Source organism: Lissotriton vulgaris, chromosome 11 (genome assembly GCF_964263255.1).
Source record: "Lissotriton vulgaris chromosome 11, aLisVul1.2, whole genome shotgun sequence".
NCBI classification, from domain to species: domain Eukaryota; kingdom Metazoa; phylum Chordata; class Amphibia; order Caudata; family Salamandridae; genus Lissotriton; species Lissotriton vulgaris.
This window is the reverse complement of record NC_141699.1, coordinates 269,301,122-269,315,858: the sequence shown is the minus strand read 5'-3', so window position 1 is coordinate 269,315,858 and position 14,737 is coordinate 269,301,122. Positions and strand designations below refer to the sequence as shown.

The window sequence follows — 14,737 nt, the reverse complement described above, 5'->3', positions numbered from 1 at the left end:
GTCGGTGCAGAGTGCTTAGGCCCAACGTTTTCCAATGAGAGACAGGGCGCCTCCAGTTGCTGGCTGCTCACAAGCAGGCCACAGGTTTGTGGGAGCAAAGCTCCTCCACTTAGGCTCAGGGCAAAGGGGGATTCAATGTAGCACACAAGGTGCACCCACAGCGGCACTGGGGTGGCCATGTGCAGTGTGCTGTTTTGGCATCGGGTGTCCTGTTGTTTACAATGGGTATTCTCGGGTTGTAACAATCATTGCAGGCTGGGGGACAAAGATCTTCTGGAGGCGACCACTGGTCGGTTTGGCCATCCAAGGCTGTGGGATGTCGGGTGCAGTGGGGTGTCTTTTGGCGTTGGATTCTTCTTACTGGCTCCGGTCGCAGTCGGGGATCCTCCAGAAATTGGCTGCAGCCATCGGTTGGAGATTTGAGGTAGGTCAGAGATCACCAGATCCCAGGTCAGGATTGCCGGGGGACCTCCTTGTGGTGTCGGTCCACTCATACTCAGGTGTCGGGTGCAGAGTAGTGCCGACTCACAGATTTGGCAGAGCCAGTTTGTGGGTGAGCAAATCACGGGAGACAAAGCCTGGTTTGGGAAGGCAGGGCAGATCCTCTGGGTTCTTGGGGGCTGCTGGCTGCAGGACACACCGAGATTTCGCTAGAGCAGGTCGAGGTTGGGACAGATCAGTATGGCTTGGGCCAAGTCAGTTGGTGTCTTCATCTTCTTCGTTCAGCATAGCTTCTTCAGTCCTTCTTCCTCTCTCTTCTTGTCTGAGGAGGCAAGGTTTAGGTTTGCCCCTAAATACTAAATTTAGGGGCGTTACATGTGGGGACCAATGGGTCCCTTCCTTGGGGTAGGTACAATCAATCAATCACGTCATTTGTATAGCGCACTACTCACCCGGGAGGGTCTCAAGGCGCTGGGGGAGGGGAAAGTTACTGCTCGAACAGCCAGGTCTTGAGCTGCTTCCTGAAGGAGAGATGGTCTTGGGTTCGCCGAAGGTGGGTGGGGAGGGAGTTCCACGTCTTGGCCGCCAGGTAGGAGAAGGATCTTCCTCCGGGAGTGGCTCTGCGGATGCGTGGTATGGTGGCGAGTGCGTGGAGAGCCGTGTGTGCGTGGGTGAGGAGTCTGAACGTGATTCTCTTGCTGACGGGGAGCCAGTGCAGGTCTCTCAGGTGTCCGGTGATGTGGCTGTGTCGGGGGATGTCGAGGATGAGTCGGGCGGAGGCGTTCTGGATGCGTTGGAGTCTTTTTTGAAGTTTCGCTGTGGTTCCGGCGTAGAGGGTGTTCCCGTAGTCCAGTCGGCTGGTGACGAGTGCCTGGGTGACGGTCTTCCTGGTTTCCGTGGGGATCCATCGGAAGATCTTGCGGAGCATGCGCAGGGTGTTGTAGCACGAGGATGAGACGGCGTTGACTTGTCTGGTCATTGACATGGAGGAGTCCAGGATGAAGCCCAGGTTGCGTGCGTGGTCCGTCGGTTTGGGAGCGGTGCCCAGGGCCGTGGGCCACCAGGAGTCGTCCCAGGCAGAGGGTGATGATCCCAGGATGAGGACTTCCGTCTTGTCCGAGTTCAGTTTAAGGCGGCCTTTCCTCATCCAGTCGGCGACGTTTTTCATCCCTTCATGTAGGTTGGCTCTGGCGGTGGTGGGGTCACTGGTGAGGGAGAGGATGAGCTGGGTGTCGTCGGCGTAGGAGATGATGTTGAGGTTGTGCTGGCGTGCGAGGGGGCTCATGTAGACGTTGAAGAGGGTTGGGCTGAGTGAAGATCCTTGTGGTACGCCGCAGATGACTTCGGTGGCCTCGGATCTGAACGGAGGGAGGCGGACTCTCTGGGTTCTTCCGGTGAGGAACGAGATGATCCATTCCAGCGATTTTTCTCAAATTCCGATGTTGCTGAGGCGCTTCACTAGAGTTCGGTGGCAGACGGTGTCGAATGCTGCGGAGAGGTCCAGGAGGATGAAGGCCGCTGTTTCTCCGTTGTCGATCAGGGTTCTGATGTCGCCGGTGGCTGCGATCAGGGCGGTCTTGGTGCTGTGGTTGGCCCGAAACCCGGACTGCGAGGGGTCGAGGGATCCGTTCTTCTCGAGGAAGGCGGCCAGCTGTTTGTTGATGGTCTTCTCGATGACTTTGGCCGGAAAAGGAAGGAGCGAGATGGAACGGTAGTTCTTGAGGTCGGTGGGGTCCGCCGTTGGTTTCTTCAGGAGGGCGGTCAGCTCGGCGTACTTCCAGCTCTCCGGGAAGGTGGCTGTGTGGAATGAGGAGTTGATGGTGTCTCGGATATGGGGTGCGATGGTGGCGTCGGCTTTGTTGAAGACGTGGTGTGGGCACGGGTCGGTTGGTGATCCGGAGTGGATGGAGTTCATCGTGCGGGTGGTGTCTTCGGTGCTGATCGGGGTCCAGTTGCAGAGGGTGGTGGTGGCAGGCGTTGGTTCGGTGGTAGGGTGCGTGGTCTGTGCGTCGAAGCTGTTGTGTATGTCGGCGATCTTGCGGTGGAAGAATGAGGCGAGTGAGTTGCAGAGGTCTTGCGAGGGAGTGATGTCGTTGTTTCCGACCCCCTATTATGCCACCCTCGAGTGGGAGAGGGGCATAAGCCTCAATCTGTTTGGCTGGGTCACCCAATCTTCAAGATGGCTGGGACTGAGAGTGGTGATTCGCCTTGCCTCCCCCACCTGAGGGGTGGGATTGGCAAAGGTGGCCACAACTCTAAATCTGTTTTCCCGCCGATACTCCAGCCCAAAGTGATAGTCAGAACTGGTGGGGGCCAGTTGCTGGGAGTAGCAAATGGCTGGTGCAGCATCTTGGGGGAGGAGTCTTGGCACCTCGGCCCAGGATCTGCTTTGTATCAGGACCCAGAGAGCAGCAGGCTCTCAACCCAGGGGTCCAGAAACATGTCTGGTGGTGGCAGCTGGCGAGCAACCACTCAGCCAGGATACTAGAGTTACGTGGTTTTTCAGGGGGCATCTGTAAGATGCCCTCTGAGTGCATTCCAAAAAGGGGCACTTTCCTACATCCAGTCAAGCACATAGGGGTATTCACAAAGTGAGGAGGTGATCATATTTTTTTGTTTAACTAATGCATGTTACTTTGATTGTAAGTTTCTAGTATTACCCAAATCCCTTTTACAGATCTTCATAACCCACTTCCATTGAACAAATAAAGAGATGCCAATTACTTGGAAATGAGAATGTTACACAATAAAAGAGTGACTACAGAAGCCCTCTTAAGGCCCCTTTCCAGGCTCTGAAGAAGTATGAACATTTAAGAACTTGCCGAGCTATCCCAACAAGATCTGTGAACCAGACAAAGAAGGTGAACATTTTTATAAAGACGTCACTAGATAGAAATAGATGCCAACCAACTGTGACCCAAGATTCAAGCTGCTACCTTGGAAGTAGAGGGTTCAGTACATAGGAATTCAGTGCCCTGGGAAATTGAGGCTCCAAAGTTGTTACAAGGGACTCACCTTCTGCCTTTCCAAACCCGTGATGTGTCAATGGAGTCCCTGCTGAAGACATCAAACTCATCGTCCTGGAAGATGTTGGCCCGAGAGGCAAGGAGGGATGAAGGTTCTGCTTTCACCTGCCTGAAAAAAAACACAAGAATGAGGAATCACAATTATCACCCTAGAGAACAGAAGTCCTTACTTGAAACTAGATGGGCTCACAATGGAAATATACAACTTGCACTACTATTTTGTATAACAAAATCTGTCTATAGAAATAGGTATATTCAAAGAGGCAACAGGGCAGAAAGCCAGATATGCATCTATTACAGGAAAAATAGCAAATGTCTTCTTTAGGTCTAATATAACAACATGCATGTCACAACTTGTAAGCTACTTATTTTGCTGCATATTAAGGTAGATAAAGTCTAGTGAGGAATGGCAATGCTTTTCCAAAAATAAGGTCTCTGTAGTAAATATAGACAAAGCAGTAAAATCTTAAATGATCCCCTTGTTTCATTGCCATGACGACCCAATAACCAGATATGAACCTCTACGTCAGCTAAATATGACCACTATTGCATTTGTGCAAGTAATGTCATTTTTGTAGCAATAGTGTACCTCTTTTTTGCATATGAGACACTGTACACACAACGGTGTTAACATCTCTTAAAAACGACTCAGTGCTTACAACGATTTCATACCCCATATCCCCGACCACACCCAGTCAAAAGACATGATGCCTTCCACGGCAACACCACTCAAAATGTCTTGAGACATTGCACATTCAACGGTGTTAACATATCTCACAAGTGATTCTATGCTTGTTGCAAAGATATTACACGGTGCATAAGGACCCACTGGGCATATTATTATATTAATGTATCTTATAATTGACAATTCTGTAAAGCGCTCTGATACCTTCGGGTCTGGCTAGCGCTATATAAAACTCTTAAATAAATACTTTACTATGACTTCTGAGAGGTACTTTCTGTGTGGAGTGCTTTGCTGTAATGTACACCTTACCCTTCTTACGTTTAAAAATTATCTGCTATCCTGCCAGAGACAATCCCCATAACACAATTGCTATTTGGCTGGTGGTTAAGTATTAATCTCAAGCAACTAATTTATACAGAGTTGAAAAGTGTGTTCTCAAGCATGATGGTGCTTTTTTATGAATTTGGGAAGCTCTAAAGGAGGGAGAGGGAGAGAAGGAGAGAGGGGGATAGGGAGAGAAGGAGAGAGGGGGATAGGGAGAGGGAGAGGGAGAGGGGGGAGAGAGAGAGAGAGAGAGAGAGAGAGAAGGAGAGAGAGAGACAGACACACTGGAGCACACTGGTCCAGTGCTTCAACATGTTAGAACACAAGCAACTTGTCACTCAAAACAGAAGCTGAAGCAAGTCAAATAGTAAGTATTCTAACAAACTGTTGCATTTCTTAAAAAGATATGTTGGTTTGTCTCTCAAAACCGGCTTAGACCCACCTAATCAGGTAGCTCATGTGCTTTTGGCAGCGGATTGTACAGTATTTAGACTTGCAAGTTTAGCCGCAAAGAAATGCTATTACTGTCTCTGCAGATAATGTTCAAATTGGCTGCCATATTCGGAGACCATGAAAGCCACAGTTTTGACAATCTGCTGTCTAGGTCCAGAAATAGTCACCTTGTGCTCATTGACGATTGAGGGGGGATTGACTCGTTGATTGAAAGGTCAAAGATATTTCTTAAAAGGCTGCTACTTTTCTTGAGCCCCACATTTGCTACAATAGTAGGATTTGCTGTGCACACCAGCACTCTATGACCCTTTGTGGAGTGTTGAAAAGGCACCTCAGTCCTGTTGGCCTCCCTAAGGATCTCACGGTCACAGAGAACACAGAAAGAACAGGTGAGACAAAACTCCCCTTCTAGCAATGGGTGCTCCACGTTCCAGGATTTTTGTTGTTGTTATGCAAATCGTTCTGGGTCTTGCTCCAATGGTAACAGTCCGGCTCAAACTGACAGGTGATGTTATATACAAATGGGAACACAAGCAACCCCAAATATGTTTCAGTCTGACTAGGCCTCATCAGCACTCCAGTGACTCACCCACCCCAATATAGACCTACCACTACCAATCAAATTTGATGAGGCAAATTAGACAAACCCACTGCTGTTGCAGCTGCCATGTGCAGAAATAGGGCTTAGGCCCTTACAAACAGATTCTCGCTCAGTTTCAACATACAGGATAGCCCCCTGAAGGTTGGTATAGGGTCTTTAAGGAGGTTGGAACCTGAAAAAAGTGTCTGATAATCAGAGTTGTCAAAGGACGGGGCCGGTTCAATGAAGTAGAACTCCCCAAGCGGCGTCGAGAGCGGCGCCGCTCCGACGCCGGAACCGGGTCGAGGGAGGTATTGGGGACGGCGCCGCCCGAGGTGACACCTGTAGAATCGGCGCCGGTGAGGTCGTCAGGTCGACCGGCGACGATCCGGATCCAGAAGGAGATCCAGTGGGGCCCTGCGGCGTCGAAGCACCCGGCGGCGTCGGGCCGAAGCACCCGACCCGCTAGGGCCCCCAGACGGGTCTGCTGGGCCCGAAGGCGCCGCAGAGCCCGTCGGAGGAGAGAGGGACCTCATGGCCATGAGGAAGCGTTCGATCTCCTCCGGCGTCGCTTACTGCACAGGGACCGGAGCCGCGTGGGCGGTGTCACCCGAACTCCCGGCCGTATCGAGCGATGACGTCTCTTCGACTTCTTGTGCTTACCTGACGGCGACTTCGACCCGGAGGAGTGATGTCGACTTCCGGAGCTATGATGGCTCCGCCCCCGCTACCGGTCCCTCGACCTCCGTCCGGACTGGGACCTCTCACGGCGCGGGCCGACTGCCGGAGCTCGAGCCGCTTGCGGGACCGCTCCCGCCTAGCTTTCGAGGTTAAGGCCCAACAGTCGGAGCAGGTCTTGTCGTCATGATCGACGCCGAGACAGTCGAGGCACCGAAGGTGAGGGTCGGTGACCGACATCAGTCGGTCGCAGTCCCCACAAGGCTTGAAACCTGGCAACCCTATCGGCACCGATCGGAGTCGAAGACTCGAATAATGATCAAAAAGATCTCAAAAAAGTTAGTCAAAAAGTGACTTCGGTACCACTTTTTCTGGATCTGCGCTGCTGGCGTGGAAAAAAGAAAAACTGACGTCAGCACGCAGAGGCTGCGTCTAAGTACTCCGACAACGTCATCACGGCGCCCACGATGCCGACGAAGGACGCGGAGCCGCAGATGACGTACTACCGATGCGCAAGGGTACTGCTACGTAAAAATTTCTGGATGCAGTCTGACGCCTGGGGATATTCTAAGGTAAGGAATCTAATACTAACCTGTTTCTTTCAGATAACGTAATATAATAGAGCTCTTTTAACATCTAGTGTGTGTAGAGCCCTTTAAGCCACAGATTGGGGGTTTTGGAAGAAAACTGGCAAATCTATTGACTGATTGAGATGAAATGTTTATATAACTTTTGGCATGAACTTAGGGTTTGTACGGAGAACTACCTTATTATGATGTATTTGCACGAAAGGTTCTTAAATTGTTAGTGCCTGTAGCTCACTCACTCGCCTGAGGGAGGTAATGGCCACTAAAAATGCCACTTTCCATGTTAGGAATTGTAATCCGCACGAATGGAGTGGTTCGAAAGGTGGCCCCATAAGTCTGGTAAGTACTACGTTTAAGTTCCAGACTGGCGAATGTGGATGTCTTGGAGGGATAATTCTTTTAAGTCCTTGCATAAAAGCTTTGATAGGTGGTATTCTGAACAGGGACAGGTGTCGTCTGTTCTGGAGTTATGCCGCTATAGCAGCAAGGTGTAGCCTTATGGAAGAGTATGCTAGATTGCGTCTTCAACGTCTTCAACGTCTACATAAGCCCCCTCGCAGCCATCGCACGCCAACACAACCTCAACATCATCTCCTACGCCGACGACACCCAGCTGATCCTCTCCCTCACCAACGACCCTGCCACCGCCAGAACCAGCCTACACAAAGGGATGAAAGACGTCGCCGAGTGGATGAAGAACAGCCGCCTGAAACTGAGCTCAGACAAGACAGAAGTCCTCATCCTGGGATCATTGCCCTCCGCCTGGTACGACTCCTGGTGGCCCCCTGCCCTGGGCAGCACTCCCAAGCCAACGGACCACGCACGTAACCTGGGCTTCATCCTGGACTCCTCCCTCTCGATGAACAGACAAGTCAACGCCGTCTCATCATCGTGCTTCAACACCCTGCGCATGCTCCGAAAGATCTTCCGGTGGATCCCCACCTAAACCAGGAAGACGGTCACCCAGGCACTCGTCACCAGCCGACTGGACTACGGAAACACCCTCTACGCCGGAACCACAGCCAAACTTCAGAAAAGACTCCAACGCATCCAGAACGCCTCCGCACGACTCGTCCTGGACATCCCCCGACACAGCCACATCTCCGGCCACCTGAGAGACCTGCACTGGCTCCCCGTCAGCAAGAGGATCACGTTCAGACTCCTCACCCACACACACAAGGCTCTCCACGACCTGGGCCCCAAGTACCTAAACAACCGCCTGACCTTCTACACTACCACCCGCCAGCTACGATCGACCAGCCTCGCCTTCGCCGCCGTTCCACGCATCCGCAGAGCAACCACCGGAGGAAGATCCTTCTCCTACCTGGCAGCCAAGACATGGAACTCCCTCCCCATCCACCTCCGGCGAACCCAGGACCATCTCTCCTTCAGGAAGCAACTCAAGACCTGGCTTTTCGAGCAGTAACGGACCCCTCTCCCCCAGCGCCTTGAGACCCCTCCGGGTGAGTAGCGCACTATACAAATGTTATGATTGATTGATTGATTGATTGCATCTTTGAAGATGTAATAAATAACATTATGTTTTCGATGGAGGCATCTAATGGATTGATTTGGTTATTATTACAGTAAATTACAAATCTTTTCAATTTAGCTGCGTAGCATGATCTAGTAGTTGGGTGTCTTGCTTCCTTGATAATGTTCATACAGTCTGGAGGCAAGTTAAGATATCCGAACTCTAAGACTTCAGGAGCCAGATCGCTAGGTTCATCTGATTGGGATCTGGGTGCCTGATTTCTCCACGGTTCTGCGTTAATAGCTGTGGCGATAGGCGCAGCCTTTGGTGTGGGACTACTGAAAGTTCTAGGAGTGTTGTGTACCATGGCTGTCTTGCCCATGTGGGAGCAACTAGGATCATTGTGAGGGACTGTTGCTTTAGTTTGCGTGCCACTAATGGAAAAAGTGGGATTGGCGGAAAAGCGTACGCAAATCTGCCTGACCAGTTCATCCATATCGCATTGCCCTGTGACAACGGGTGTGGGAACCTGGCGGCAAAGGACTGGCATTTTGAGTTTTCTTTTGTGGCAAACAGATCTATCTCTGGATGTCCCCACTTTTTGAAGAATGTTTGGAGGACTTGAGGGTGAATCTCCCATTTGTGTATCTGTTGGCTGTATCTGCTTAGTAGATCTGCGATCTGATTGTCTATTCCTGGGAGGTGTTCTGCCAGGAGAAAGATGTTTTTTGGAATAGCCCACCTCCATATGCTCTGTGCTAGGTTAGATATCTGCGGAGAGTGTGTCCCTCCCTGTTTTTGTATGTAGTACATGGCTGTCATGTTGTCTGTCCGGATCAATACAGCCTTGTTGTACAAGTATTTCTAGAAGGCTTTCATTGCTAGAAATACTGCTAGCAACTCTAAGTGGTTTATATGCAGTGTCTTCTGCTTGACTGTCCAGAGCCCTTGGACTGTGTATTGAAGTAGGTGGGCTCCCCAACCTGTCAATGATGCGTCCGCTGTTAGCACTACCTGTGGGACCGACTCTTGGAACAGTCGCCCCTTGGAAAGGTTTTGTGGGTTCCACCACTGCAGAGAGTTGTAAGCGCGACTGTCTACCAACACTAGGTCTTTTAGTTGTCCTTGAGCTTGGTTCCACTGCCGTGCTAGGCATTCCTGCAATGGATGTATTTGAAGTCGGGCATGAGGGACAATGAGTATGCAGGGGGCCATCATGCCTATGAGCTACATGAACACTCGAGCTGGCAAGGAGTGTTGTGGGTGAAATCTTTGAATTAGAGACTGCATGTTGGCTATCATGTTTGGATTTGGATATGCTTTTGCCACTGAGGTATCTATTATTGCTCCCAGATATTGTTGTATGTGGGAGGGCTGCAGATGTGATTTTGTGTAATTTATGGAAAAACCCAGAGTGCAGCAGCTGAATTGTCTGGGATGTGTGGTTTGCACACTGTGTGTGTGAGTTGGCTTTTATGAGCCAATCGTCCAGGTTGGGGAACACATGGATGTGTTGCCTTCTTAGGTGTGCTGCTACTACTGCTAGGCATTTTGTGAAAACCCTTGGTGCTGTAGTTACCCCGAAGGGGAGAACTTTGAATTGATAGTGTTGACCTTCTATTGTGAACCTGAGGTATTTTCTGAGAGCTGGATGTATAGATATGTGAAAGTATGCATCCTTGAGGTCTAATGTAGCGAGGAAGTCGCCTTGTTGGAGTAACGGGAGTACTTGTTGAAGAGTGATCATATGGAAATGCTCTGAGAGTATGTATTGGTTCAGAGGTCTGAGGTCCAATATTGGTCTGAGGGACCCGTCCTTTTTGGGAATAAGGAAGTATAGGGAATATACTCCTGTCCCTTGGTGTTGAAAAGGGACTGGCTCTATGGCTCCCTTTTCTAGCATGGATGTTACCTCTTGTTGTAACAGCGTGACGTGTTCCTTGGACATAGGACAGTGTTTGGGTGGTATGTTGGGTGGAGTAGAAGTGAGTTCCAGGCAATAACCATACTGGATAATTTGTCTCACCCTCCTGTCTGTGGTAATTGCGTTCCAGACTAGTAGGAATTGTGTTAGTCTGCCTCTGACCAGCACTGAGTGGTCTGGAGGGAGTGTGAGCAAGTCACTGTTTGGTGGCGGTGGAGGCTCTGGTGTTGTTGCCACCACGTCCTCTGCCCTTGTTATTATTGCCTCTATAACCTCCTCTGTTGGAGACTTTATTAAAGGTGCTCTGGGTATCACTTTTGAATGTAGAGGAAGTTTGTGATGTGTTGCCTCTACCTGAGCCTCGAAAAGAGGAGCGACAAAAGTAACTTCTGGATTGTTGGAACTGAAGTGCGCCCATTGACTTAGCAGTATCAGTATCCTTTTTCATCTTTTCCAAGATGGTATCTACTGCAGGGCCAAACAGAAAGTCTTGGTTAACTGGCTGGTTGAGGATGGTTGACTGCACTTCATTTTTAAATCCGGAAATGCGTAGCCACGCATGCCGGCGTAGTAATACGCTAGTGTTAATAGACCTAGCTGCTGTGTCAGCTGCGTCAAGTACACATTTAATGGAAGCATTTGTTATAAATTTGCCTTCCTGTATTAGGTCGTTAGCTTTAGATTTGATTTTTTTTTATATATATATTTATTATTTTCCATGTTGCACACACTTTATACATTATACATTGTTCAGCATTAATACTTCATTTTTCATAGCTGAATAAGCTCTATTACAAGATATACAAACATTGCATTAAGCATTTACACCATCATTATTTATATTTCTTACTTTACCACCATTAAACATTAAGCCCTTCTTGGGTCCACCTGCGGCCCAAATCCTTCCTTCCACCTACTTATGGGTTGCCATATTCTTAAGCCTAATGTCCTTCCCCTTTTCCCTTTTCGTGCATAAATATTCTTCTCCATATTATATGCATTCAACAGATTAGCCAGCCAGGTTTGTAGTACCGGTGGATTTTTGTCAAGCCATGCCCTTGCTAAGGTCAATCTGTATACTGACATTGCCACGAACAGAAATTCCTGCTGTGTGTCAGCTCCTTCCATACCCAGACCTAAAATTATCCGAGCTGGGCTAAGTTTAATTTGAATCCCCAATGATCTGTTTAGAAAACCCTTGATGTCCCCGACTAGCGTATGTAGTTGAGGGCAGGTAGCAAATATGTGAATACTATCAGCTTCACTAGCGTTGCATCGGGGACAGTTTGTACCCATGGTCCCGCCCCATTTAGCTATCTCGGCGGGGGTATGATATAGTGAATACAGAGTTTTATAATGTTGTGACTGCATGGAGGATGAACACAGTAGAGTACGGCCTAGGTCCAGTGATTTCTTAAACCACCCTACTTCCACGCTAAGTTTTTGCGCCCATTTGTTACCCACTTTTCCCAAGTCATCAGTTTTCCCTTTAACCAAACAGGCATAAAAGGACCTAATGGTGCGATCCCCCAAAAGTCTAATTTTTTCCAGTATCTCATTCCTACTCACTCCAACTGACCCCCCTGATTTATTATTGAAAAAACTCCTGACCTGGAGATACTTGAAAAAGCCTCTATTATCGATACCATGCTTAGTTCTTAGATCTGCAAACTGTACCATCCCCTCTGCATCAAATAAGTCCCCAATCTGGATAATACCGCTGTTTACCCATTTACTGTGGCTTCAGTGGTTCAGTTGTTCCCACCTTCTCCTGGCATTTTACTGTCAGGAAGGTCTTTTGTTGCAGATCAGGTTTCAAGGAAACAAAGATTAGGTGCACAATATTTTGGAACACTGTATCCTTCAACGTTGAATAAACCAGAGTTTTACATAGGAATCTCTTCCTACTAAGTTCGGGCGGATTTTAACCTTTCACCCACTCCAGACATCTATTGGAGTATTTACAGGAGAAAGGGTCTGTGTGAAAAAGCACGACTGAGTTACTCTAACATCTTGCGTTAGTTTTATCGCCTTACCAAACGTTAATGTTAATGTTAATGTTAATGTTAATGGGTGACTTATATAGCGCACGGCTACTCCAAGGAGTGTCCCGGCGCTTTCTGACCCATAGCTGAAAAAAAAGAGGATGAAAAAAACAGAAACATAACAGATTACTGATTGTAGAGCCAAGTTTTCAAGGCCTTTCTAAAGGCAAACAGATTAGGGGTGCGGCGAAGATCAACGGGAAGGGAGTTCCATAGTTTGGGGGCGAGATGTTTAAAGGAACGTCCACCTATCCTGGCTTTCCTAATGGGAGGCACCATTGCTAGGCCAAGACATTCAGATCGGAGAGATCTGGTGGGTTTGTAGAGAGAGAGCCGTTTCTGAATGTACGAGGCCCCTACCGAATGGAGTGCCATATGGGCCAATGTGAGAGCTTTGAATGTAATTCGCTTCTTGATAGGAAGCCAGTGAAGGGAGGAAAGCAACTCACATGATCTAGCTTGCCGGGGTAGGCAAAAAATAGCCCTTGCCGCAGAATTTTGTACTACCTGGAGTTTATGCAGGAAGTAATCCGGCAAACCCAGGTAGAGGACATTTGAATAATCAAGCCTGGAACAAATCAGAGCCTGTACTGTCAACTTCCTGTGGGCTAAAGGGAGCAGAGGAAGGAATGTACGCATCATTTTTAACAGACCAAAACAGGTGCCCGTGAGACCTGTGATCTGAGTTTTCAACGAAAGGGTGTTATCGATTTTGACCCCAAGGTTTTTGGCAACCGCGGAGGAAGAGGAAGGGGGGGGACATGCATACCGGCCACCATTCCTGCCAAGGCGGGTCTGCCTGACAGCCGAAGAAGAGCACCTCAGATTTATCAGGGTTGCACTTGAGGCTGCTTCGCTGAAACTAGTCGAAGACAGCCCCAAGGCAACCACGGATGCTCTCCCCGTCAAACTCCACGCCCTTCTTGCAGGTGAAGAGAAGCTGGGTGTCGTCAGCGTATGATATGATCTGGGCACCCAAGGACTCCGCCAGTACCGCCAATGGAGTCATGAAGATGTTAAAAAGGGTCGGGCTCAGCACCGCCCCTTGTGGGACTCCGACATCCATCGGCGGCACCTCGGCGGAGTACGGAGGGGCCCAGAACACTTGTCGACGACCCGCTAGGTAAGATCTCAGCCAGCTCAACACCGTCCCTCTGAGATCAATCTCTTGACCAAGTGTTCTCCACCTTTCCCCTTATTATGTCCCATCCCACTCCTGTTCTTTGGTCTGACCACTCTTTGATCAGTTTTTTAATTCAGGGCAGAAGTAAAACATCTTGTATTAACTCGGACCATCTTAGGCACCCCTGTAGACCCTTGCATAAAATTACCCCCGAGAGTCTTGCTCAAGCGTATCAGGAACATCCCTGTATCCTATCCGCCCATCTGGAGAGGGACCTTGAAATTTTTCAGGAATGGCTAACTGAAAGGCTTGATGATCTTGCCCCTTTTTCTACCACCCCTTTCATCTATCAAGCGTAGTTCGGCTCCTTGGTTCTCTAAGTCACTTGCTCTGGCTCGGCGTAACTGTAAGTTAGCCGAAAGACTCTGGCGGAAGCAATATGACCAGGAAGCTAAGTCCGCCTATAAACTATCTATTAAATCTTACCACTCTGAGATCCTTGAGGCCAAAAAGAACTATTTTGCCAACAGAATTGAGTCTGCGTCAAACTCCTGTAAAGAAATTTTCACCATCGTTAAAGAGTTTATCTCTCCCAAATCTAGCACAGTTCAGCATAAGTTTTCCGAACCTTGGAAAAGGAGCTGGCCATTTTCTTCAATACTAAAATCAAATTGATTCAAGAATCCTTTCCACCAGCTGCCCCTAATGTATCCCTGATTGATTCCAATCTGACGTCTTTTCTACCTGATTCCTGCCCCATTCTATTGGAGTTTCCACCTTTATTGGAATCTAATTCTCTGGATCTTTTACTTAGGATCAAATCAGGCTCTCCGCTTGACCCGTGCCCGGCGAGCTTTTTAGCCAGGAATGCTAAGTTTCTGAATTCCTTAATTTCCCCTGTTTTGAACCTATCTTTGTCTAGCGGCATTGTTCCGCCAGCCTGGAAGAAGACAATGGTCGTTCCCCTTCTAAAAAAACCAGGCCTTGATCCAGAGATACATGCTAACTACAGGCCCATATCTCTCCTGCCCAGTTTAGCTAAGATCGTCGAGAAGCACGTTCACTCTGTGCTTTCTTCCTTCCTTGAAGACCATGGGTTACTCCACTCTACCCAATCTGGCTTCCGCTCCAACTTGAGCACTGAGACCGCTCTATTGGAAGTCAATGAAGCCATTAAGGAAGTTCTCGACGCAGGTGGAAGAGCAATGCTGGTGATGTTGGATCTGTCGGCGGCCTTCGACACCGTCCCTCATGAGGCCCTCTTGAGAAGACTTCACAAGATTGGTCTCAGAGGGACGGTGTTGAGCTGGCTGAGATCTTACCTAGCGGGTCGTCGACAAGTGGTCTGGGCCCCTCCGTACTCCGCCGAGGTGCCGCCGATGGATGTCGGAGTCCCA

At 49.1% G+C, this 14,737-nt stretch overlaps 1 protein-coding gene across 1 annotated transcript in view; it reads right to left on the bottom strand.

The window, feature by feature from the left end:
• The window catches only part of ASCC2 (activating signal cointegrator 1 complex subunit 2), a 364,116-nt gene that overhangs the window by 146,098 nt on the left and 203,281 nt on the right, over positions 1–14,737 (bottom strand). Inside the window, exon 15 of the mRNA XM_086943223.1 lies at positions 3,457–3,576. Coding sequence (XP_086799349.1) covers positions 3,457–3,576 — 120 coding nt within the window. The remainder of the gene's footprint in view (positions 1–3,456; positions 3,577–14,737) is intronic.